Source organism: Trachymyrmex cornetzi, unplaced genomic scaffold (genome assembly GCF_001594075.2).
Source record: "Trachymyrmex cornetzi isolate Tcor2-1 unplaced genomic scaffold, Tcor1.1 scaffold16, whole genome shotgun sequence".
Lineage (NCBI taxonomy): Eukaryota > Metazoa > Arthropoda > Insecta > Hymenoptera > Formicidae > Trachymyrmex > Trachymyrmex cornetzi.
The window spans coordinates 7131644-7159584 of NW_017296201.1; the positions used below are offsets into that span (position 1 = coordinate 7131644).

The 27941-nt window shown below is 36.0% G+C and overlaps 3 protein-coding genes across 4 annotated transcripts; 2 read left to right on the forward strand and 1 right to left on the reverse strand.

Annotated features, from left to right (window-relative positions):
* Positions 1-1109: 1109 nt before the first annotated feature.
* Positions 1110-4009, forward strand: LOC108758670 (zinc finger protein 423). Its single transcript, XM_018503733.1, has 2 exons — positions 1110-1864; positions 1938-4009. The coding sequence occupies exon 2, from the start codon at positions 2021-2023 to the stop codon at positions 3521-3523; it is 1503 nt and encodes a 500-aa protein (XP_018359235.1). The 5' UTR covers positions 1110-1864; positions 1938-2020; the 3' UTR covers positions 3524-4009.
* Positions 4010-5889: 1880 nt separating this feature from the next.
* Positions 5890-25971, reverse strand: Setd3 (SET domain containing 3). Of its 2 annotated transcripts, XM_018504081.1 has the most exons (8): positions 25850-25971; positions 25433-25633; positions 24525-25016; positions 24175-24298; positions 6989-7103; positions 6774-6926; positions 6204-6527; positions 5983-6108 (listed from the first exon to the last, which is right to left on the reverse strand). In XM_018504081.1, the coding sequence occupies exons 2-8, from the start codon at positions 25554-25556 to the stop codon at positions 5983-5985; spliced, it is 1458 nt and encodes a 485-aa protein (XP_018359583.1). In that variant the 5' UTR covers positions 25557-25633; positions 25850-25971. The 2 variants fall into 2 exon arrangements, with proteins under 2 accessions (XP_018359584.1, XP_018359583.1); XM_018504082.1 differs by lacking the exon at positions 25850-25971 and having other exon boundaries at positions 5890-6108; positions 25433-25556.
* LOC108758876 (uncharacterized) lies at positions 15330-23588 on the forward strand. The gene is made up of 2 exons (XM_018504080.1): positions 15330-15803; positions 20399-23588. Exons 1-2 carry the CDS (start codon positions 15672-15674, stop codon positions 23450-23452), a joined length of 3186 nt encoding a protein of 1061 aa, XP_018359582.1. The 5' UTR covers positions 15330-15671; the 3' UTR covers positions 23453-23588.
* Positions 25972-27941: the final 1970 nt, after the last annotated feature.

Here is a 27941-nt window from a genome sequence, read left to right on the forward strand (position 1 = left end):
AGAGAGAGAGAGAGAGAGAGAGAGAGAGAGAGAATCAACGAACTTGTTAGATCAACTATCCGTTTATGTATATAATTTTAAGGGAAGTTTTAGTAGAATAAAAGGAAGAATTCTTAAGTATTTTGTGCATTATAAACTATTTAGGATTCTCTTAGAATTATACATCGAGGGCTTTTTGTGGAGAGTATATAATGACAATATAGCGGGGGTTTCTTATACATTTCGCGCAAAGTCGTGCCGTGGATTCGCTCGGAATGCGCAAGTCTATAATGGAAATATTAATTCAACGTTTTCTAAGAGTCTCGAGAAAGCTAAAAGTTTGAAGATTAAATGCTTTTTGCATCTTTTTTCCTTTTCATAATTTTTGTCACGGTGGTCACGGTTCTTTTTTTTCCTTTTTTCTTTACGCGTTTCCGTTGTCTACAAGAGACAGGTACCGTGCATGCCTCTATAATACAATAAAATATAGCAGATATATAGATTAATGAGACAAATAATATCGTCTAGGTAATTTTCTTATAATGCGATAATAAAATAGGTAGCTGTAGCTTCTCACAGAACCATATATATTAATATTATAATAAGCCGCGTGTCGCATTAGTATATGAATTCACTGAAGTAGAACACTGAAATCATATATATAATATGGACTAATGCATGGACATCATCGTGATCTTATTTGTCGTTTATAATTTCATTTTAAGTATCAAATGACGTTTTATGATATTATTAATTATGACTTAATTAATTATGATTCTCTTTTGTATTCTACTTGGGTAAGATCGATATTATAATGATAATCAAAATGACATTAAAATAAATCATGATGGGACCGATAAATGACCTTTAATATTCATTTTAATGCTATTTTGACGTCATTTTAATATCATTTTAATGTCATTTTGACTTTTTATTCTATTTGAAAATTTGCAATGTAATATCAAGTGTCGCATTTTTTATTAACAGCCCTGCAATATAAATCTTTGAAAGACACTGTATATATGGCGAAAGAAGAGAGAGAAAGGGAGAGAAAAAGAGAAAGAGAAGAGAAAGAAAAAGAACGAGAGAGCGAAGGAGGGGAGGAGAGAACAAAAGCGAGAAAGGAGAGAGAAAGGAGAGGGGGAGAGAGAGAGAGAGGGGGGGGGGAGATATTTTCGCACTAACATCGAACTTCGTTTTTAACTTCTACATATAATACATTAACAAAAAATAATGTAATTTTATTTCATAATCTACAAGTAACGAGAATAAACATTAAAAGAATCTGTGCAAATCAGAAGAAGTCACACAATCTCTTTGCCTCCTCCTCTTTTCCCGACAAACAGGAAGTTCGTTTAAAACAAAATAGGCGAATATCCGGGCACTATCGCCTGGGTGTGTTGTCCGAGGGAAGAAGCCAAAGAGATCACATCGAGCATATTCTTCCTTTCTTTCTTTCTTCCTTCCTTTCTTTCTGATCGATTCGCGGCGCGAGCTACCACGGCCCGTTATCCGTTATCGAGCCCTTTCTACTCTTGAAAGCAGAACGCGAGGACGGTAAGCGACGCTACGGCATGGCGAACAAGATCGTTCGGTCTCTCTCTCTCGCATCCGTTTCGTAGAACAGCTGATCCATCCAGCGTTATTGGGGAAGAGAAACGCCAGGGTGCAGTCAGTTTCCCGTATACTTGTTTTCCTGAACGAGCTACGAGACGAAGATCGGCACGTTGTGTTTCTACACGACTTCTCCGCCCTAGGACAGCGGACGGCCATGCGTCCGGAGAAATCCGGATCCCGGAAAAATCAATGCTCGAGGGGTGCAATGTGACAGCGCGTCGTAAAGCACAACCAGGGCTGCTGTCGACTTTGCGACTGATCGCGATACGTGAGTACATGAATCAGATATTCGCAGAATCGGCGAGATTTTCGCATGTTTTCTCACATCTGTCTGTTAATAGGACACAGGTATCAGGTTATGTCACAACGTCTGACAATTGTAAACACGCGTACCCCGTTCCATTGATTGTGTAATACAGCGTCAATGAGGCGACGCGACTTGAAGACTAACAGGATGCTGAAGCTGGACGAGATCGAGAGCGAGAACCTGCCCAAAAAAACGAGAAAGACCACAGAGGAGAAGAAGAGCAAGGGCCACAGAAAGAGTAAGCATGCCAGTAGCAGTGGGCGAAAATTACGGAGCAGCGTGGAGGCTGTATCACACAAAGTGGAACCTCAAGAAGAGGAGACACCGCTAGATTTGTTGTATCTTACGAAGCATGCTTCTGAAGTATCCTGTAAGATAGAACCATCTGTGTCCAATGAGGACAATTACATTCTAATGCCTCCCTTGGAGGCTCTCGAGGATGCGGAAGTGAGGATGGAGGAACTGCTTGAACAGAGTATGCATAAAATCTCCAAGAATCAAAAGAACGGCAGGTGGAAACACAGTTACAACAAGATGGTATACTTGCGGAAGTACGTAGCTAACAGCGATCAAGCAACACAGGACGAAACCAGCCAAAGCACGTCTTCCGAGGAGCACGAACGTATCCCCAAAATCGAATGTATTACGTACGACAACCTGGAAAAGATGAAAAGGGACAAGAAGTGGACAAAGAAGTTAAATCCTCTGTCTCTGCACTATACAGATAAGAAGAGACCCTATTTGAAGTGTCCCGCATGCGGCTCGACGTTCTTCAGTCCACATACGTATCAGAGGCACTTGCTCTCGCACTTGCATATGACGGCGGAGAGTTACATGTGTAATTTTTGTAATTATTCGAACGCAGAGCCCGGAATGTTATTTGCTCACTTGACCAAGCATCAAAACCAATGCGAGTCCTGCAACGAGAGCTTATTGCGCAAGGACAACTATGAAAAACACTATCAGTGCTCGATCAGTATATTGGAATGTGGCTTGAAACGGGATCATCATGGAATGTTCGTCTGTACGGTTTGCGAATTGGTATTCGACCTCTTGGCTCAGCTGGAAAAACACTGGTCCAAGCATACCTGCAAGAAACAAAAGTCGTATCAGTGCAACGAATGTAGCGGTATGTACGAGAACACGGAGACCCTGGAAAATCACATATGCCTCAAGTGTCCCATTTGCGGCGAGGTCTACGAGAGTCTCCATCGACTGAAGATACACACAATGTGGACAAAACACAACCTGAAGTGTCCTATCTGTTCTTATGAATTTATTCTCTCCATGGACCATGAGAAACATATGGCCCTACACAGAAAAGTTTACCAACCCATGAAAGATTACATGCATTGTTTACGCGCGGTCGACGGTAAGACATTTCAATGCAATTTATGTGACAAAATATTTTACGCCTTACCCGCTCTTCTTACGCATCTCACCGAGGACCACAACGTGGGGAATGTAAAAGTGGAAGAGGAGATGGAAGATGACGCTTACGAACTGAAGGGGGACGCTATCGATATTGTTGTAGTTCCTGATTTCAAAGATTCCGACAGCTATTATGACAATGAGATCGATTCTTTGCAACAGGAAACCGATCTCTACGATCCGTCATAAAGACAAAATATTACTTGAGTTTGAATCGTGAAAATAAAAGCAACAAACTTTACCTGTGAATGGTCGTTAGCTTTTATCAAACATTTCGAATATTCTCGTAATAGTGATACTCAAGTCGGACTACGAAATAAAACTGATACAATTGTGCCGTTTATAGATGTAACTCATGCGCTACTTTTAAAAATGTATCGTTTGCTTCAGGATTTTGATATCAATTTATACCACAGAACGTTAATTTTACATAGAACATGTTACACATTCTTCTGTCTTTATCTGTTAAGTAAAATATATCGATGATAATTAAACACATATATTAGCGATCAGAAAATAGATAAGGAGAAAATAGATACAGAACGGATAGTTGTGAAATGATTGAAATAGCAGGTATTTTCTGATGAACTTAGTGACGAATTCGACTTGAGCTACTTCGCACTGATATACTAAAAAGATTGTATTATACTTAAAATTATTTAATTAGAAACTAATAATATTAATATTAATACTAATATTAATATTACTACTAAATAATTAATATTACACTAATATTAATATTATAATATTATTAATATTAATGTTAATCAATGAGAAATACCAAGTATACATTTAGGTAGAATATATGTTATATTTCATCAGTCAAATTAGCTTTGCATTTGGATAATCTCGCGTACAGTTTTTAATGTGTATCAATGCGGAGTAGTGTAATTAAATTCTCTGTACGCTCGTCAGAAAATTTAGGAACACATTCAAACAATTATTGATAACTCCAATTGTGATTCTGATTCATTTTGCAAAAGCAGCTTTGGATGAGCTGTGACAATTGTGGTGCTTAATCAATTTGATAAATTTACTTTGCATTCATCACTGTGTTTGTTAGCATGTTAAAGAAACATTTTGTAGAATTTATGATTACTATGTAAGTAGATTTAGATATTACGCATAGTTATTATTGATAGATTTGTTCCGCAAATGAGAATAAAGTTTGAATCCTGAGAATTCTGAAAGAATTTTTCCATGTTCTACTGTCAACATTTGAGATTTTAAATATAATTTTTTGTTTTATTAAATTGATTATTTGATGTACATAATGCAATATGATAAATTTAATTTAAAAAATGATTTATTAACGTTATATATTATACTTTTTCGTTTTTATTAATTATATATGTATATTATGTATTATTTTTATGAGATTGAAATTTTGCTTATAATCTTTTACTCTTTCTGCTTTGTGTTCCTGAATTTTCCGAGCAACGCACGTCAATACAAATTAAATTTGTAAATACATTCCGCTATTACACTTGGCGGTTACTTTATGCGAATTATTCATTCAAAAAATTGTATCGCAGATGCAATGAATTTTCTTACAGCTTGTAAAGATATACATACTTGATCACATTATAGGTTTAAAATCTCATCGCATATATTACGTACATGTCAAATGATGTATGTTTATTATGTAACATTCTTTTAATTATTCTTATATTGAAATATATTTAAAAAAGCGATATTCGGAGCTATCAGTCCTGCTGTAGCCTGATCATAGTATTTTGCTACAATTAGCTTCGTTAATTTTAATTTCGTTTCGCGAAATCTGGCATTTCCTAGAGATCTAACCAACGCGTGAGACGCGCGATACTATTATCGTCTTGCAACGATTTATACAGTAACGAGATCACGAAGTTAAACATGATTTATAATGCATAAACACACGGAAACACCTCGCAGGGGTTGTATTTACGCGGGTCGTTCAAATTCACTCGTGCGTCAGGAAATGTTTTAAATGTTTTACGGCGTATGCAAGTCTAATGTCGTAGGCCTACGCTATTATAGTTTCATATCAAGTCCTTCAGCTCTGTTATGTATTTGCTCTGAAAAATAAATATTCATTAAAAAACAGTATTCTCTTTTGTATGAATATCTTTTTTTAAAATGTTATATATCAAGCAGAGCAAGTAGAATATTAATTCTCGTAGTCATAGATCAAAATCATTCAATCTCTCATTCTCTCTATTGATCGACATTTGAGTCGGTACGCAATTTAAAAAAAAAACAAGTACGAAGAAGCTTATTGAAAGTCTCCATTCTACAAAAACAAAAATTAAGATATTTGCTGAGCACACTATTATTATACAATTACATTATATATCACATAGACATACATATATAATCGATCATTCATATAATTCTCAAATATTTTACAATGCATTTTTTTCTTATAATTAGTACGCGCACACACGTCGACCAAATGAAGAGTTTGCATATTTAACAGACGATAAATATACGCTTTATTACATATAATTCGTCTACTTTTATATATATTATATATATATCTCTATATATTTTACTTTTATATTTGAAATCGTTCGGAAATATTGTAAAAATAAAGTTGATTTTTCTCGAGATGCTTTTAACCGTAAATATATGTGTTCGACACCTTCGCCAAATTACAGCCGATCGTTTTAAGCCTTTATCCATTGCTCTACGTATTCGAGTGCACCTGAAAGAATTCTCTTTTCTGTGACCCTCAATTGAACTGCCATTTTTTTCATCTGCGGCAACGTTGTCTCCAGTAATTCTAGATCTTCCTATAAAAAAAAAATATTTGTGTTGATTAATCGTGTGCGATCGACGGAGAAGGCAGAGTAAAGGCAGACAGCGCAACATCAGATTTCACTTTCACCTTCAATGTTGTAGGATAATTAGCGATTAAAAGCTGCAGTCTGGTTAGCAAAAATTTTCTGACATTCTCCTCGACGACTGTCTCCAACGCACAGTCCACGTGTTTCAGGTCGAAGACCTTGTCCGAGCGTAACCAATGTGTGAGCTCGGCTTTTCGCATACTGAACACTCGCAAGAAGGCTAATAGCGTATCGGAGATCGGCTCCGTACCAGGTTTCAGTAAAAATTCTCCTACTGACGGCAAATCCAGTTTGCTCAACAGTTCTATTCGTTCTTTCTGAAGAGAATCCGCTTTGCTAATACCAAGACGAAGCTTGAAGCCATCCTGTAACATACCATATTGCGATATGCCTTTGTAAATAATGTATATAGAAATTCGCATTGTAAAATTCGCTCTTTGCTATAAATTCTTTGATAAAATCATCGACGTTGATTTCTCTTGCTAGCAAAAATATTATTATAGACATCAGTTGCCTTCACAGTTTGTTATTCCAATATTAAACCTTTTAGCAACAGATTAATGTCGTTTGTTACATAAATACATAAATTTTAAATAAATAAATGTGCATACTTGTTCGTTATCCATGCAGACGAAGCCCGAATGCACGAAGAAATCGGAATTCGTTCTCGGGCCGTAACTTATGAACACCTGTTCTCCTTTCTTGAAGTCCCTCAACGCGTAGCACTCACAGCGATCCGAAGCCGCGTTGAAGTCCGTCGTAATCTATAGTAATGACAGAAAACGCATTGCTCATTCACGCCAGGCTCATTATCTCCATGACTTACCCTTCCGTTCTCGTGATTGCACATATCCCACATCGGGATTAAAGCGTGGATCATGCGTGAACCATCGGGACTTGGAACCAGGTTCTGCCTCGTCATCACTGTGGAAACTGCCCAGCTGAAAAATTCATTCAATGTTATTACTGACATCTCTATTATAGCTACGTTCCTATTAAGATTCTTTAGTTTCAAAGTCTCAGATATTTTACTAATAAAGATAATTCAACTGCTTGGATTTCTGACGCGAGGTGAAATCCGTCGGCTATCAAAAGTCACCGTTACGACGAATGCGTACGTACCCGCGTCAATCTCCGAAGCGTGAAGCGCTTTCGCCTTCGGAGCGAAATTGAGGAAGAACATTGTTAACTCGTCGCGAGCAAGCAGCTACTTTTCGGACAAACAAGAACTTGACCCAGAATTTCGGAAATAAACATATGAGAGGATTCATTGCCGCAGCTTTGTCGTATCCGCCCGGCGAAGCGGACTTTCTCTCTCTCTCTCTGGAGAAACGTGCGCTTCTCATCATAGCCGTCGCACATCCTCCACGTGGGAGATGATCGCGTGTTACTCTCGTTCAACTGGGATGTTATCATCTGTGCGTATAATAAGGTCTATACGCGCACCATCAACCACTGTGCCGGTTGCATGATCGAGCTCTTCCTCGTATGGAATAAATTAATTCTAGTAAACCGTGTCAAGCTAATGACCCTTGAATGTTCATTGTCCATCGAGAATACGGATTACTTCTACAGATTACTCTTGCTATCAAATTCAACATTTTATACGAATTTTCGAATTCAGAAGAAAATCGGAAAACTCATTTCCAAGTTGTTTTGAGTCCGTATTACAAAATAACAATTAAAACTATCCTACAAAAAATTATAATAGTACGCTAAGAAAAATGTTCTAATTAAATCAACAAAAGGGCCGTACGAGAATGGTATTTTGGAGAGATCGAACAGAATTTCTGGTTGTCACATAACTACTATTCTATTTGTTATAACAAAAATGCCGTTCTTATTGGAGTCTTTTATGGATTTAATGAATATTTTTTTAGTGCAAAGGAAACAACTTTTTTTAATGTATTTTGGGACGCCGAGTTTGAATCTACTATCAGAAAAATTTCATTAGGTAAAATTTTTCAAATATACAGCACACATCAGTTTTTAGATATAGCATATCATTTTTAAGATATAGCAAACCGTTTTTTAAATAAGATTTCTATCCAAATAATTTGGATAAACAAGGCGTCTCCAGCAGGATTTTATGATAATTGAGAAACATTATCAGAGGTTTTAGAATGAAAATATACTAGGCAACTATTGTTTGGCTCTAATGCGTGAAAATGATCTAAAAATATATAAAAATAAACATTAAACGCTCAATATTTCTGATTTGTTTTTTTGAATTTGAATAAAATTTCATTATATGTATATTGGAAAAAATGTCTTCCCATATTTAAAAAACCGGACCTAATAGAAATATTTCGATGGCAGAAGCTCAGCATCGAGAATTATCTTAAAAATAGTATTCATATGTTCTTGCACAAAACTTTGTAAGTTAGTGTTATAGAAGACTTTGTAATTATGTATATGTTACAAAAATTGTAACGTATGTAATGCTTATTTTTTAATTAGATTCACACATTTTTCTTTGAAATCTTGATGTAAATGGAAATAAGTTCTTCAATGCAGAATGAAATTCAATTTGTACAGTTTCACGCCGTTTGTTTTGACCGTTATCTTTAAAATAAAGATTATGTAGCATTAGAGGCCAGCGAGATTGATTCGTGAAAAAGTCAACGACTCTGCAATGCGAAAGATTTAGATTCGATAGAGAGATAGGCTCGAAAGAACAGGTTCGCCAGTAGTTTCTCTATGCAATACCGCAAAATAATACGTCACTACTTGGCGAACCGCTGTATAATCTATTACGCGGTGCGCGAAAAAAATTGTAAACGAATTAATAAACAGAACAATCGTGCCATAATAATAATAGAAATAAAATTTTAATAAATAACGTTCTCATTATAATAATAAATATAAAATCAGGCATCTTCATCGTCTCAATGCCGGTCCGCTCCTCACGATAAACAGAATAAAATTTCACGGTCTGTTGACAGTTTGCTGCATTTGTAGTATTTGAGTTTAATTTCGTGTAACTTCTGGGAGTCGCGTGAAGCGTGTCTTACATGCAGCATGAAACTGCACGGGATTACTCGCGCGTTAAAAGTAACAATAGCACGCGCGCTCGTGCGTCAGCGCGAGCGCTGAAAATGATTTTCGAAAAAGAATTTGATGAAACTATGAGATTTCGCTTTTGACACGCTCCATAATTCAGTGTTGCAATAAAAAGTAGTAGTTTGCTACGAAGTCTCGTTCTACGTAATTTTTTTATGCGAAATTATACAATGCAAAAACTTGTATACACTGGAAAAAGAGTACAGTTACATTAATTGGAATTCTGATCTTGAAAATGGACAAATCATGATTTTCTCGTTGAATCTATAATATAATTTTAATTGAGATAATCAGAATTTTGATCGATATGATCAGAATCCGGTTCGTTCATTTTCAACCAGAAATTTTTCTCAGTATACAGAACGCTTTCGCTTCTAGAACTCTCACGCACAAATTGGGTGTTTTCCCGCAAGAGATAGACGACACAGTGAATCATTATATTCTAGAGATTCTCAAGTAAGAGATTAGACGCCGTTTAGATAAATCTTCTGATTGGTCCGCCATATTTTTCAGAACCTGCTTAAGATAAAATGAGATAGATGCATAAGATAAAATGAGATGTGTGCTGTGGATACTTCATTTTATCTTGTGCATAATTAATTTCGGGTCATGAAAAATATAGCCAACTAAATGTATGGTGTCCAATCTCTTACTTGAGGATCTCTATTATATCTTTGTTATTTATCATTAAACAAAGATGAAATCATTCACTGTGTTATACTTTTATCCGTGTCTCTTGCTGGGAAACACCCATTATTATCAATGCACTGAGAGAAAAATATACCAAATTGTAATAAACATTTATTTGAATAGTGCCAGTTGAATATTTACTAAATGTAAACATACATTTATTTGATACAAAATCAATTTGACTTAACTATTATATTTTTTTATTTAGTAAATACTTTTTTCCGTAAATAAATATTATATTAGTACTATTCAAACAATTGTTTATTAAAACTTTATACATTTTTTTCTCAGTACGTAAACTGCGAGCTGTGATGAACGTTTTGGACACCCATGAGATGTTAATCAAGATGTACTAGGAAGACCAGATTTGTCATGAAAGTCCGTGTGAAAGTGCACAATTCTTTACGAGTTCTTTAGCTCTCGCAAGCTGAGATACGCGAAATGAGAGATATCGCTGAGAGTAGCGAAGCGCGCGTTCTCCAATGTTCTCGCTCAAAGAAAGGCTCGCTCCATCACCGTTTCCTCGACATCGCTTCCAATCGCTCCGCGTCCGCATTTGCATACATACGCGTGTGCGTACATACGTGCCGCATGCTGCGAAAGCGATCACGCGTATCTTTTGCGGGGTATACGCGACAGCGTTTACCAACGTGACACTATAATTGTATTATTAACAATAATACAATGAAGTTGGTAAACGTGATCCATATCACGCGTACTTTTCTGATGTTTGCTGGTTTATTTAATCTTTTTTGCACTCAATAAATAAATTTTTTTCCCAAATATAAATAGAATTCTTATAAAAGATCTTTTACAAGAATATATATATGTGTGTGTGTGTGTGTGTGTGTGTGTGTGTGTGTGTGTGTGTGTGTGTGTGTGTGTGTGTGTGTGTGTGTGTGTGTGTGTGTATTGGTGATAACGTATTCATATTGTTAATTAAACAAAATTTAAATTGATTGCTAAAAGGTTGATATCTGAATTATATAAAAAAAATTTACTAAATCTTGATACAAATTTCTTTGAATATACTAAGTAAACATTTACTTATAATAAATAAATATTTAAACTCAATAAAAAATAATAGTTAAATCAAATTAATGGCTTTTGTATTAAATATACCTATATATGTTTACATTTAGTAAATATATTTACTGTTCAAACAAATATTTATTAAAATTTAATATTTTTCCAGTGCAGTGAGATATATAATAACCACATCGTTGCTGTAAATATTAATATACATGTCTATGCACATAGAAAAGACTGTCTAAAGGTTACTTAAGTTCTCATAATGTGAAGTTGACGAGCGCATGAATACATTATATTTCATCATAAAACGCACTGCAAAATCTCTAATGATGTGTAATATAGTTAACCAGGACAGAAACATTGCAGGACAGGATTCCCGCGTTAGAAATCTTGAACTACCAACACAGCATTTTGCAGCAGTCATTAATCAACATGAGTTCAATATGTGATTACGTATAGTGCTCACGGTGGCATTCACTTTATGTATCAATATAAAAAAAACATCGGAATATAGACTAGATCATTAGAAACTGGATATATAAACTAAAAAGCACAGAAGTTTTCTATCTAGAGAAATTAATATTCCTTATGTATCTCATAAACGCTTCTTTAGATAAACTCCAGATGATCAACGGAATTTAAACAAAAAATTCAGGGCAGAGTTTGAACATGGATACAAAATGAGTGACATTCTAATGAAAGAGAAAAAAGTAGGCATCGTCCGGTGTGTTATATTTTCTTATATCGACACGTTAGATTGGAAAGTATCACCAGTGTTCGTGCGGCAAGTACCTATCATCCTTGTGGGTCACGAGAACACGGAATTTCATTACGCACTGTAAACTAAGGCGATCGCTATTATTTTCAGTGTGTCTGAAACTGGTCGGTCAGTCCCTTCGCTGTAGCACGCTCGCTTATCGCGTAGAAAGTGTGCATAGAGAAGATCTCACGATCTCCGATCCATCGTGCGACCTTCCCACGTGCGCTCGAATGTGCATCTATCCCCGATGTACTATTAGTGAAGCCCATATATCAAGCGGTTTATAACTGAAGCTTATTTCCCAAACACCGAGTCCTGAGTTTACACTTCAAATGAAGAGCATTATCTTCGTGTACAGGTTTAAGACTTAATCTTCTACTGGTAACATTGGACTTTAAAGACACAGTTGATTTTTTGGTTGTAAATTTTGATAAAGAACTCCGCATTAATTATATGGAAAATTGGGTCATGATGAAATGAATCGGTTTTCACATATAATGTAACTTATAATACACTGAGATAATTAGAAATGTTTTGTATAATATACGTGATTTACAAAAACTTTCTTATTTTTTAATTTACAAAATTTAGTTAGAACAACCAAACATTTCTCTCAATGTAATGCATGGAACAAAAGATACAGACACAAGGCGCATAGTTTCTGCGCTATAGTGTATTAAAGGTGCACTGTGAGCACAAGTTTTACTTTGATACATCATGGCTCAAAAACTATCCATAAAATTATCCATTGTTCTCCACGTTGTAAGCTGCATTATATGTGAAAAGTAATTTGTTTCACTAGAACCCAATTTTCCATATAATCAGTTCCACTTTCTTTAAATCTATAAAAAATAAATAAAATACAATCTATAATATTTCTGTGATAATAAAAACTCGTTGAAACTTTCACAAGAATGTGATAATTCTTTAAGAATTCTTTAAGATTTCTTTTACAGCTTTATACAGAACAACATAAAAATCTGCATTGAAATTTCAAGACTCATTGTCAGATAGCGGATAAAAAGTAAAAATTTTAGTGCCGACGCAGGATTAATTGATTAAATCATTACATTAATTATAATATTTTATGTCATAAGCTCTCAAAAGAGAGACATATGAAATTGTATGTCAAAGATTCTATCTCATTCATCTCTTTTGAATCGTCTAAGGCAAACCTAAGACAATGGAATCAGCTCTGATGTCTATCTGCACTCCAACGAATTGCGAAAGAACAGCATCGTCATTATCCTTGTCCTCGTCATTGTCGTTACATCGTCGCTTCATCGTAGCTCATTAGCGACAGTCGCTCTCATCCACGGGGGAACCCTCATTAATTTTATTCGGTCGCGTTACGTGCTAACCGCAAACTATCCACCTGTTACAACTAGCTGCATAATACAATAATTGGTACAAACTTTTTACGAGAAATAACGGATTCACACGCAAGAACTTTCGGGAAACAAGAGATTTTGTTGTTGGTCGCTAACTAAATTCTAACTAACTAAACTCTTCCCGCGTAACAGTAACCTAAGAACTATGAGAAAGAAATTGTTTATTGCTTTAATAATTTGTCGTTTTAAATTTGTGAAAGTACAAAGACAAAAATACAGTAGACTGAATAGAATTAAATATATATATATATATACACACGAGTATATAAAAAAATATGATAAATGGCACCGACACTGAAGTCTGTCAATATTAAAGCTTTGTTAGAAGCAGAATAACATCATAATTCTCAGGAAATTATTATAAATTATGCTCGAAATTTCGTTGGTAAAATATATCATTTTAAAGAGGAGAAAGGAGGAGAAATCACGCTATTATAAGTATTGTTTACGTAAATTACGCGTAAAAGGATAGTTCGCGTAGTCTATTGTTGCAAACAATCGACACACTTCTCTACTTTATGTTCACATTTGCTGATCATAATTTGTAATGCCGCAACATGCATTAAATACACACCGGTAAAACGCGACACGATTTGTCCTGTTTCTCCGTTCGCGCGGGAAACATTTCAAACTTATATTTAATATTTTCTACAAATTCTATGTAGGTTTAATTTAAAAAACAAACGCAACGAGTGCATACTATCGTATAAAGTTATTACCCGCAGTTTATATAGTTTATTGCTACACGTCTAGATATGCAGGGATATAAGCGAGTAGTCACATAAAATCTTGCGAGTTTTATTGCAATTGAAGGTTCATGGTGACAGATATACATATGCAGCATATGCGTTAACAAGGTTTTCGCTTCGAATACTTAACGACTTCCTGCTTCTTTTCCATGCAGTCTCTGGATGCAGTCACGAATTCTAAAGAGTCAATTGCGATAAGTAAAATCAATAATACGGAGATATTAGTAAATTAACAGCCTATCGATTCTTAATGACTACATCACGCGATATTACGTTCCTTTATATATGTAACGGTTATTTAATCGTGTATACATATCGCTTCCTTACATCAAAAGTGATAAAAATGTGATTTTTAAGTTACCATGAACGAGTTAAATAAATTATTAAAATATCAATTATAAAAAATGAATGAAGTTAATTTCATAAAAAATCGTCACAACTCAAAATAATGATTTTTCAAGGGTTGTGAAACGAAAAATGACAAATGTAAGTTTGATTATATTAAGAATACATTTTTTGTCGATATTTGATTAGTCAATAATTTTCCATTAAATGGAAAGAAAATTTCTCCTCTCTTTCCCGGAAATTTTTTTAAATAATTACATTTGAAGTAAGATTTTCTCTTACGTTATAATTTTAACAATAACGTTTTCCTCTTCACACAATTATTATATGCTATAACACTATTGAATGTTCCATATCATATCGGGTTTCCGTATCAAGTTTATATATTCAAAAAAAGTAACCTTCGAAATAGTGCTTATAATATTCCACTTTAATGCCCGATCATCAGATATTTTGCTGAATATTCTCCGCAGTATGGAATGGACTTTCTCCGTCATCAATTTTTGTCTTTTTTGCGACGCTCGACGCAAAATAACACGTTTCCCAATTTAGGATAGTGAGTGGCCGGCGCTTCTTCATCAATCGCGGATGTTAGCCGATCGAATCGTTCGCGGTCCGCATGTAGTGATTACCGGGATTCATCTCTCCAAGCTGCGGGGAACATCCCGTCGAGAGCGGGTGATTGTGAGTAGCCAGCAGTAGAGGAGACTCGCGGCGGAAGACTCTTTTACTCCTCTCGAGTTTCACCGGCTTACTTAGGAGCGCGCGCGGAGAAAAGCGACGTCAGTTCGCAGGGGCGATTTGCCGAGAACGCAGACGAGCGGTCTAAGCTCGCGAAAAAAAGTTTTATACCCGGTCGCACGAGTGAGACACACGAGCGGTTCTCTTTCACTCGAAATCGAAAATGGAGAACGCATCCGTGGATCACGAGTTTTCCGTGCGGTGATCGAGAGACTCCCTTGATATAGGAATAAAAGGAAAATTAACAAAGCGAGAAGGTGGACAGAGAGGTGCAAAGAGAAAAATCGCAAAACGATTCCCAGAGTTCGGAGTGTGTTTCATAACCAATTATTTTTCACAAATACAAGTGCTACACAATGAATTAGAAACATTGGTACAAACTGACAACATAACTAACTAATTATTGTCTTAGTGCATCGTGAAGATAATTACGAAGAGAGTTAATTACAAGATTGTTTCCAACTATTTTTGTGCGACTTCGTAAATCTCTATATTGATTCGACTGAGATCGATTTAATTGGAGATTGAGTGCACGGGATAGTGCACGTTCGTCTGTATGGTTTTTGAGGGGATCTTAAGCTGGTGTAACCGGAAGAACGTAATCTTTGTTATTCTGTGTGCCGCGGTAATTTACGTGCACTTCTTCGCGAAGAGGGACGAGATAAAGTGTCGTATCGGCGAAAAGGGATCACGGTGTCGCGAGGACCAGGCATTGAGGTTCCTGATCGCCTTGTAACTATGTGGCAGGTGTTACCCGTGCTCGCGTTCATCGCATTCGCGTGTGACATCTCGCACGACGTGGTTCTGGTCCACGGCGATCCCGCGAGGAAGCCGGAAATTGCGGAACGAAGTGGCGGCTATGAACATCAGGTAACCATGCACGAGAAACGTCGTTCTTGCTTCGATGAATTTGCAACGAAAGTGTAATTCCTTCGAGCAAGCAAGATGTCACGTGTGTAGAAATCCTCCGATGTAAATTGAGAATTTGAATAGAGAAATCGTTGAAAAATTAACTAAAAGACCGATTTTTCAAAAATTCGAATAGAGAAATCATTGAAAAACTAATCAAGAAAGCTGATTTTAAAATAAATTAAACCTGCCATATAGTGTATGTGTAAATTAATTATAAAATAAGTTTTTTTAATTATAAAATAAAAGTTTATAACTTTCAAACTTCCGAGAAGAACTTTGGTTATAATAAAAAGAAACGTTGATTTTCCTTTTTTGAGGAAGTTATATCAATTTTAGCGCGAAGTAACTTTCTGGAGTAATATTTTAGAAGCAAAGAGGTGAATAACCGTTTTATCCGGTCGAAGTGCCGAAAGTCATATCTCTGACGTTTTTCACAAGTCATGATTTTTCGTAAAAACTGGTAGGTTGTGACATTTCTACTGATACTCGTCACGCAGGGCCACTGAACGTTTCTAAGTCGGGCAGAAATAAGTAGGTATATGCACGCATGTCGCGATTGCGAAATAATCGTGACGTTCGTGGGTGACAGGTTCAACCAAGTTCCGCTGTAATTGCATTCATTAGACATCGTTAAACTTGAGTAATTCAAGTTAAGCGCAAAATGTTAAGAACCTTTTTTTCGTAAAAAAACTCAATAAATAAAATACTATGTGTTTGAATTTAAAACAATCGGTTGTTCCATCTTCGGATAAACTATATGTGATAATTTACTTACTAATTGAATAAATAAAAAATAAAAAGAATAAGAGAGTGAAGCAGTGAGTTGAAGTTTATTTAAAAGATGGAACAAACCAGCCATAGTGTTTTAAAGTCAAACACATAATATTGTGTTTACTGAAAACGTTTAAAACTAAAACATCTTCAAATATTCACAAATAAACGGAAACAAAAGTAAAATATTTTAACATTTTAAAATTAAATACTTCTTTTTTGAGTGAGAGATTGCCCAGACATTCAATGTTGACAAATTGACTGCGTTTCACAAATCATTTGAATTTCAATAAAAAAAGAAACAAAAATTATGCAATGATCCATGTATAATGAGACAACACGCGATAATAAAGCGCAAAAAAACCTATATAAAATTACTAATATAATTTAATTACTTTTCGCGAGCCTATTTGAGTTTTATATGTAATATGTATAGTGAGAGTTCTCTTTCTTCTTGAATTATTCTTTTATTATTTGATTTCTATCAACAATACGAATTGACGAATATAAAATGAGTTTTTTCAATTTTTATGTCATATATTATTCACTTTAAATATTAAATTCTTAATAAATAAGATTCACTGAAGCGTAAACCGCTGAAACTAGTTTCCGATTCCCCAGTGAGCACGAAAACTACCAACACCTCAACATCGAAACGGGCCTCATTCTTCTATCGTTTATAACTTCAGGGAAAGTGAGCGATTTCCGAGCAGCCTTGTACATCTGTCCGTATCTCTCTTAACTTGTATTCTGCGAGATTGACTCCGAGATCAATTTTCTATCGGAACGCTTTTCCTCCCGGAATTTTTCGTCGATGCGCCTGATGATCGCGAGATCGATGCGCTGCGACGAGAAAACTCGCGCGTGAACCGTAAGAGAAAGAGAAAGCTGGTACCGCGCGGAAAGTTCGAGACTTTACGAGCGTTTTGTCGCGTATTTCGCCGTATCCCTGATCTCGGAGCCGAAGACGAGGAATGAAATCTGATGCCGAGTCCGGCCTCCAAGAAAGACAAAAAGAAAGAGAAAAAATTTTCGTTTAGTAGTATATAAGTAAAAAGTGCTTCAAGGCAAGTTCTCTCGGAGAGAATAAGAGAAAACGTACAATTATAAATATCACAACTCGTATTGTTGGACGATAAAAAGATAAATTCATGCGATACACCGCTGGAATGCCAGCGCTAAAAAAAAATTGGTGACAAGTTCGAAAATCCGAAGCGTAGTCTTTTCGATCGTTAATTCAAAACGAAATGTGATAAGCCGTATTAATTTACTCTTCCGCGATTTCCGTTACTCACAGGAGAGTAATCGCGGATAATTTCCCACGTGGTTCGCGAATGTACCAAGAATGGACCGTGGAAAATGGAAAACGCGCGCGTGCGATCTTTTTTTTTATGGTGAGAAAGCGAAGTGAAAATCATCCGCGAAAGCATAGAATTTTGTATTAATAAAGTTACGAAATGCTTTAATATAACTCTAAGTTATAGAGTCGATAGAGCTAACGCCCGCTTATGAAATGCTACAGTGACTCGCTTATGTTCAATCGGTTTTCGCCTGATGCACTTTAGCAACGTAACGAAACATAACAAAGATGTCAGTGAGCAAAATGATCTTAATTTATTAAATCTCTAATATAATTCTAAGGATTAAATATAAATGAATTAAATGTAGGTGTAATAAAAAAATAAATTATTTATTAGATCTCTAATATAAATATTAAATATAAGTGAATTAAATATAAGTGTAATAAAAACATAAATTATTTATTAGATCTCTAGTATAATTATAAGTATAATTATAAATATAAGTCAATTAAATGTACACAGAAAGGACGGTTTTGTTGAAGTATCTAAAAATTCAGCTGAATACAAATCTCAAAATAATTTTGTTGAACCATCAAAATAATTATGTAGGATTATGCTCAAACTGGTTGCTAAAATGTCAAAAGTTTTTGCAGTACCATTCATACTTGAGTTTCCTACGCAATTATTTTGGTCCTATCTGGCTAAATTTTTAGATACTTAAGCAAAATTGTTCTTCAAAGAATTTATGTAAGAGAGTAGAATTGTGTGAATTATTCGATTCATCAAAATTTGTTTTTGAAAATTAGTTTACCATTGTAAGCAAATAGTAATCCAAAATATTTTACAACAATTTCAATAGTGAATTAATTTGGCTACAATATTGTCTCTGCCATGCGAAACGAGAACGGAAAAGTATCTTCGCGAGCAAAGAATCGCACGCGGCTCTCTATTTCGCACATTCTCACGCGCGAGCGTCCGGCTTGCGAAAGTAAAAGCGAGAAATCGCCGAATCCTCCTTTCAGCATGAAGAAGATCCTGACGAATAATCGAGAGATACATGCGCAAGATCCAGTGCTCGCGACGCGTACTTCCGCGGCGTACTGCACTGTTAGAGCAATCAAAAGAGCAATAGTAACCCAATCTTTCGAGTTAAATAATATTTTCTTTTCTTGAAATAACGTTTTGTGTTATTTTTAATTTTCATGTGTGTCCAAATATAAATCAATTTATTTCTGTGGTTAGTTTCAAAGTAAACAATATTTATATTAACGTATAACGTGCACTCAGATAATAAACTAAATTTGAGTGAAATTTAATATATTTATTTAAATTAAATTGTTTAATTCCTTTTTTCAGTTAAGTTAACGATCTATGATTAAAAATAATTAAAAATAATTCAAATTGAATATAACTTGACATTATAAATTTAACAATGTGTCAATGTAAAAAGTTTCTCGAAACTCTAACAAGTATCCTTTCAGTACAGAAACTTTTAAAAAAAGGCAAAGATATGGATAAATTATGAAAGTTGACTTTTTTTCTGATGTCCGAGTATCTCCATTTTAAATTTTAGTGCAAACTATGAGCGTATAATTTATTGAAAAATGTAATCTCTCTAGTGGAAGATCAGTTAACTATTTATGTAAACATTTCGTGATTGTATTTATAAAGAGTTACGAACACCTCAATACTTTCTATCGTTATGGTCGTTGGCCTTTACCGTTGCTCACAATTGTATGCCTCGTTTAACAACGATTTCCTGCGTGACTTAAGACGAATTGCAATTTGCCAAAGTTTAATTTTATCCCTGCGAGCAATTTCAATAAGCGGCAAATATCGCAGATAATTTGTTCTCATAACATTCATGAAAAAACGAATTGCTTTCTTGAACGTGATCATTAAATATTATTGAACAGGAAATATTATCAGGAAACTTGTTCCGACATAGAAAACAATATTCGCTGCGAAATAAAATTATTTAAAATTACTGAAGAAAGAATAAAAGAATAAAAAATTAATAATCTTGTAAAATAAAGGTACCGTAACCTAAAAAATATATATTATAATTATAAATCTAACTAATCTAAATAATTACATGATATCATGAATATCAACTAATTATACGTATCATAAAAGTGCATTTCAACATGGAAAGAACAATTTGGCTAAAGTATTTACAAATTTAGGTAGATACAGTTCTGAACATAATTTTGTCAAAATAGTTATGTGAGAATTCAAGCATAATGTGCAATGCTGCAAAAAAATTTTGACATTCTGTAACCACTTTGAGCGTCGTACATAATTATTTTGACAATCCAATAAAATAAATTTTTCGTTCTTTCCGTGAAATAAAATGTTTTCTCAACTATGTTTCACATAACTTTGCGTAAAATATTGGTTTAGAAATCCACGTATTTAGAAATTTATTAAATATTTATTTATTATAAAATTTGATTTTTAAGGAATCTTTTACTCTTTCAGACGGAGCTGCGGGGACAGTTGAACGACGCGGAAGTGTCGCAAAGTTCCGCGGAAAATCTTGAGCGATCGAGTGAGCCTCCTGCAGGCAAATGGAGAAGCAACGGCGAGGCTCTCGAGCCAAAGTGGCGTGACGGCGACTCCGTGCCTCTGCTACCGTTTTCTCATTACCGGTCTTACACGAGGGACGAGGTCGAGGATGTTGAACAAGAGGCTTTACTGGCGACGAGTCGCCGACCGTTCAAGTATCATTACGCGATCGATCAACCGGATCGTCCTCGAGGGGGTAGACGATTACCACCTCCGGACGACTATAGCCATAAAGCCTCGTATCGAAGTCGGGACTATGAGAATCCCGATGAAAATTATCCGCGCAAAAGACGTCGTCCGTTGAAGAATTCACAGAATCCAACGTTCTACGAGGAAACGATCAATAGTGCAGCAAGCAACGACGGAAAACGCGGTCGTAACATCGTTGATAGTTCGTTGAACGATCAGGAAGTTACCTGGAGGTATCGCGAAGCTTTCCAGGCTCGTCCCAATGAGTACGAACATGAATTCAGCGACGAGGAGTACCTAAGACCTCGCCCAAGGAAGAGACGACCACCGCAGAATTATGAGTTCGCCCTGGCGAACGACGGGAAGGAGGAATCGAAAAATTCCTCTAACGATGGGAAGGAGGAATCGAAAAATGCCTCTCGATATTTACCTAAGGGCGACGAGAATCTTTCGATGGAATCGTCGGACAAAGAGCGAGAGAACGCGCTTGAGCTAAAGTCGCTTCTGAAGATGCAGCAGGAGGAGGGCTCGAGTCTATCGGAGATACTTCAGCGCAGAAATCTGACCCTGAACGATCTCTTAAAGGGAAAAACCGACGTGATCAACGCTTTGAAGTCGAGGATCGCCGATGAATCCGACGAATATATCGAGGAAATGTCAAGGGTGATGTCCGACTCCCTGATGAAGCTCGCCGCGACGGTAACACCACCTTGGGTGTCTACGCAATCATCCATGTTTGAAAATATCACGATAAAAATTACAACAACCTCAGATACGATTTCGGATAGCTCCCAGATGACGAACGTCACAGATAAAGTCTCGAAGAGACTCGAGATTTCCACAAACAACACAAATAGTGTTAAAGAATCGGAAGACGCTGAGAAGATGACGCAATCCGCGCACGATGCCTCCTGGTTGAGATCTCCGACGACTCCCCTGACGCTCTCGACGGTGATTACCACGTCGACGTTGCCGCCAATCGCAGTAAATTCAGCGGAGTATTTTCTGAACGACGAAGGCAACGCGGAATCGACGAGCGACCATGCGACGAGGCTTGAGAGCCTTGACGAGGACGAGATCATGGAATTCTCGGACTTCACGGATTTCAAGAAGGGGAAAAGTTCGGATCCGCCGAGCGAGAGGATTATCTCGCAGCAAGCGCCTCGCGATACCGAGTCCACTTTGAGCATCGAACAAATTCTCAATCCCACGGAGCGGACCAAGCGGGTGGAAGGTCGTGAGAACGATCAGGATGACGACATCAACAATAATGAGAGAAAAATGATTCATGATAACGATCAATCAGTTCCTATCGGCGTGCCCACTGCGGAGGATTACAAAACATTTATCGAAGCCGAGTATCAGAGTGACGCTTCAAATCCTAAAGACAACGGAAAACAAACTAAAGATCACTCAAGTAAAACTGATGCTGTTGTGAGTCAGGTCGAGAAGAAACAAACGGCGAATCATGCTGATGATAGAAAGGAGCTTTGTGACAAGAATCACTCAGCTGATTATCATCAGGTGACTCGATTGTTGGGAGAGAGAGTTCGCGATCGCATGTTAGAAAACCATCGAGATACCAAACGCTACGAGGAAGTCGTCTCCGAGATCGAACCGGAGGCACGAGCGGAAATCTTCGAACTGTTTGCGTCCGGCTCAGCCGGCAAGCGACTGGAACGTCTTCTCAAATCGAGGAATATGAGCGTGGAGGAACTGATAGCTCTACGTCAAAGGGGCTCCAGCAAGGTCCACTTGACGGAAGTATCGAGACTGAGGATGTCCAAACCTAAAAATCATCAAACCCTGGAAACCTCCAACACAAACAACGGAGAAATTATCATATCACTCTCGCCTACAAGCAACTCTAATGAACATTTCGGCGAAGGAGATATTACAGAAAGAGGAGACGCGAAGCAAGAAATGGAAGAAACGATGAATCGATTCAAAGACATCATGAGCTACTTACACGATCCGTTCTTCAATAAAGACGTGGAGAACATGTCGATGTCAAGGTTGTTGGATCTCGTTGAGCGCGACAGAAACACGTCAAGGGAAATGATGTACCCAGGAAATGATACGCTAAATGTTAATGAACTGGAGAATTCCCGCCGAACGATGCAGATTGTCGATTTACTGACAACGTTCGATTCTCTGCCTTTCGCAAAGGATGTGCAGCAGCAGTTCAAGACTGAAATTAATAACAATGAACACGAACCAAAAGTGAAGCTTGCGGTAGACAACAATAATGCGAGCGTAGTGGTGATTGATGAGACAGAGAAAACTCTTCGATTGAATGACTCCAGGGAATTCCATGCTGGATATGTCGAAGAGATTGAGAGAGAGAAACCGAACACTATTGATATAAAAACAGTGTATGACGAAACGTTGAGCAGCACGAACGGCGGAGAAGAAAAGAAGACTCTGTCGAAGGTGAAGCCAAGCATAATAGCAAGCGGTGCGATACTAGGCGTGACGATCGTCGTGTTCATGGCGATTTTCATCGTATGTCGGATTCGGCAGAAGCAGAAGTACACATACAGAAACACGTTCTCTCGTGCAGTCTTTCAGGGCCCGGTTATGGCGGCGAGAAAGCTGTCGAATTCCAGCAGTTTGAGCGCCGTAATGGTGAACGTCGTTGCCACGTCGACAACCAAGAGGCCCGAAAGAACGGAGACGCAAGAGTCTGCGGAGGACTTCGACAGCAAGAGCGATATGGATAATGATTCATTAGACGCAAATGATAGTTGGGAGACGATACCCGATTATGCTAAGTAACTCGTCGCCGACCTAATTGCACAATTAGCATATTAGTTTGGCGTAAAAGATGTTCGTATGTTCGTTATATCTTAATTTTTTTTATTAAATAAAACAAAGTGTTATAATTTTTAATCGTGCTATTTTCACAATATTTACTTTGAAGGAAATTATTAGAAGGATTTTAATACTGTTTTTTCATCTAAAAAAATGTTTCAGTTTTATTTTTGAAACATCCGTTATTTAAAACAAAAGATTATAATAGAAACACGTATAAACTTTTGACGCCAATCTAATAGAAAATTGCCAGTATTTCTGCATACTTATCAAGGACGAATTATACCCTGAAGGCTGATTGAATCTTTAGCAAGAGCTACATCGATTGTTAAGTTACTCATCGCGTTATTTTACCGAGAAGTAAATCGGTTCCCTAAATGTATATATGTGCTTTTTTAAATTACGATCAATACAAAAAAAAGTTGCAATTAAAATATGCAATAAAATTATTTTCTATATAGGATTTCTTAAATGTGATAAATGATTGTTATTATCATAAAATTGCTAAACTATTTTGCTAAACTTCCACGTATAGAAACTAAGATGTATTTATTTATAGGTTTATATATAAATATGTATTGTAAAAGTTAATTTTATATATAAAATTATAAATTACATTCAATTGATTTGTGATTACCTATCCTTATTTAAAATTAATTATAACTTACTTTATTCTAATTACTCACCAATATCTTTCGTAAGTAAAAACGTTTCTAAGTATTGCTGAGACGGCGTTGTTGGTATTTTGAAATACTTTGTTAAAGTAGGAATATTGCCTCGCGATGTTTCGACATTGTTTCAATGCAGCCTCTAAGTAAAAAAATAAAGAATAAATCTAATACGAAAATTACAAGCTATAAAAATTGCAATATAAACTATGCTACACAAAAATTAAAATATAAATTTAGTTATTATTAATATGAAATTAAAATTATCTTTTGTATTATTAAGCATACGATGTATGAATATATATAAAAATTCATCTTTTGGATAAAACAGTGTGAAATAAGATTTGTAAAAATAATTTTTTATGTACCTAATGTAGAACTGCCTTTCAGCTCAATCATGTCATTAGTCTTCATGTATAAAACTGTATTATAACTGCTTGGAAGCATATCTAAGTAAGGCTTCCATTTAGAATTCTCCTTGTGTCTCTCTATAAGAACCGCTATGGCCAGAGCCACTTGTGGCATATGCTGCACCAGTGGATCATTTTGTAGAATAGTCAGTTCTGATGCTGCGGTATATGTGCTGAAGATGAGCGTCCTAGGTATTTCCAGGATCAATTGGTTCTCAGCAAAGTCGATCTCCGCTTTTAGCCCTAGATCATATCCTGGAAACTCGGCAATACTCAAGCCATCCACCTGTGCCCCATTCTCCGTCAGCCAATTTATGAATTGTCCAATCCCCTGGGATCGCTGAGATGATTCCGTCTTCATTTCCTCCAGACGTTTAACCTTCAGCAGAACTTCTGATATATCCAAGTAGTTGTTCCATGATTGCGTCACGTACGCTGGGTTACTACTCACTGTAAACACATCAAAATAGCAGATAAAAACAAATAACTCAACAATGTATAGCAGCAGAATAGATTCTAATGGTACAAGCAGAGTATGTCAAAATATATATATATATATATATATATATATATATATATATATAAAATCCTTGACACATATTCATTCTATCTCTTCCCTAATTTTAGGCTCTATGGGTGCTTTCCAACAAGAGCCACCAATGACACAGCATGACATGTTAAACAAAGATGAAGTGATCACTGTGTTACACTATGGTTCTTGCTGGAAAGCACCACTTATTCATTTATTTATTACCAAACGTCATAGTTAGAAGGATATAAAATCTTTTTCGTGAAAAACAAAGCTTTTTGTCCAACGTGCTGAAGGATATCGAGAGAGAACTCGATGTACGGGAGTGAGTACTTACGATGAAAGAGTTTCTCGCACAGGACATTAAGCTCGTTCCTTTTCGCCGCAGATATATGCCTCTGTTGCGGTGATGGACCCTGTTGTTTACCCCTGGATGATGCATGAGCCTTCTTCCTGCCCATTTTTGTCTACTATCTCACAGCGCTCTCGTAGCTCCTCTTCGCATTCAGATGCATTATAAATGCGTAACGCGCGGCGCCTACGACAACCAGCGAGAATAAACAGTTTTCGCCGCAACGAAAATAGCACGTACGGGCAGCCTGCGTGCGACGCGGGTGTTGGTGTCGTAATATATGCGTAACATAACCTCTAAACAGCACGATCCCCGCGTGCCGCGGTTCACCGCTGACCGCGCCGCACACTTTATTGATTTTCCAATTTCTGCCAAGGGTCACCTACTTTCGCGGTTACTTACTTCCCGGCTGGATCACTCATCACTCTCGATCATTTGCGGTCCGACCAAATTACACAACCAAGATATATTCTGGAATACATGTACTAGGTACCTATTATGGCAATAATCGGAATGGATTCCGATAGGAAAATTATTTCGTTTTCTCTAGAAAACACAATAGAAATCTAGAGAATAATTGAATAATTTCGATCGGAATTAGGGATGGGCGATGTTGGAAAAAAAGATCGATGCTAAATTAATCGTTTGAATACATCGAGGTTGAATATTCGATTATTTATCAAAAATATCGATTAATCGGTTATTTTAAAAGAAGTATTTTTTAATTGTAGAAATGACTTTATAAGAGATGATTTTATAAAGGAATAACGCAAATTAATGAATACATTTTATTTTATTTTTGTCTCTCTCTCTCTCTCTCTCTCTCTCTCTCTCTCTCCCTCTCTCCCTCTGATAAAATAATTTCTCAGGTTTCAGTTTTCCGAAATGCGGTGCACTTGTAGGTTGATGCTGAAACTATAAATAATTTTCAGAAAAATTATATTATTGTTGCTAATGCATGCTTTTACAACAAACCATAAATGCAGACATTGTTTAATGAACGTATAGTATTTTGGTTAAAGGAAATAATATGTTTTCAAGGAAATAGTTCAAGATGGAAAGTTCTGTTTAATTGGAAGTAATGCATACATAACATTTTCAACTATTTTACATACGCATCTTACACAATACGCAATTAAACATTTAAATAAAATAAATATTTGTAAACCAAGGGATAATCTTGTAATAAAACATAAATCTCACTTTCAATAAGAAGAATAAACAAATTAAAAGCAAAAATAAACAAAACAGAACAGACAAGTATCAAAATCACAGTACAGTACAAAATCACAGAGTAGAGACAAGTAAAATCATTCCATTGTGATTTGTGACACGACCTTATTAGATAAAAAATAATTTTTTTAAAAAATACCGATGTTTAACATAAAAAATCAATGCATCGATGCATCACTGAGAAGAACATCGAGTGGATTAATCGACTATTCGAAAAAAAACTATCGACCATTTCGATTAATCGGCAAACATCGCCCATCCCTAATCGGAATCAATTCCGAACATTTCCATAATAGGTGCACTAGATACAACAATAAACTTGATAAAAATATTTATTAATTACGCATTTTTTTTATTGCTTTCCATGCTTTACGACTTTAGTATGTTTGTTCAAACAGAATTAGGTTATTAATATGAATATTATCTTTGTTCATTAATATTATCTGTTTGTTCAAACAGAATTAGGTTATCAACATGAATAGTATCTAAATAAAAACGGAACTTTGTAAATTTTTTTTCTCTGAAGAAATCGCATTATCGAATTGAATTTCTTTTTATATGTGATAGCAAAGCATGTCTCAGCAAAATCGCACATATCTGCGATTGCTTATGATGCTGGCAACTTGCTGTAGATCTGTCTTCAGCGATTTCGAATATACCGACACTGTAAACAACAATGTGTATATGTATTGCCAGCAGTTTAACAGCAAGATAACTGTGTCAATGTATCGTCCGTTGTCGGTAATACAACAGCATTGTATGATGCTGCATATTATTATGGCAACTTGATGGCAATAGTACGAATTTTGATGATGACGAGTTTAAAGTTGTCGGAAAATTGCTGGCAAGTTGCTACTTGATATTATCAAATCGTGAAGGCCAACAAATAAGGACTCAGTTGCCGCAATTCTGGTAGCAACACATACTTAGCAATGCATGCTTAGCAAGCAACATACCAACACAAGTCAGACACGTCTGGGTGTATGTATTAAATGTGTTTTATATTATGTTCCCCTGAATTATATAATATTAGGTGTTGAACTTAATTCCTGCCGCTCGCTTAATTTAAAACAATGTTCCACACCTTTAGAAACTCTAAAAAAAAATTTTTTTAATGTAATATGCTAAAAAGTGTGTCAAACTTTTTAGCATATTACATTATAAAAATTTTTTTTTAGATTTTTGAAAGGTGTGGAACATTGTTTTAAATTAAGCGAGCGGCAGGAATTAAGTTCAACACCTAATAAATACACCACATACG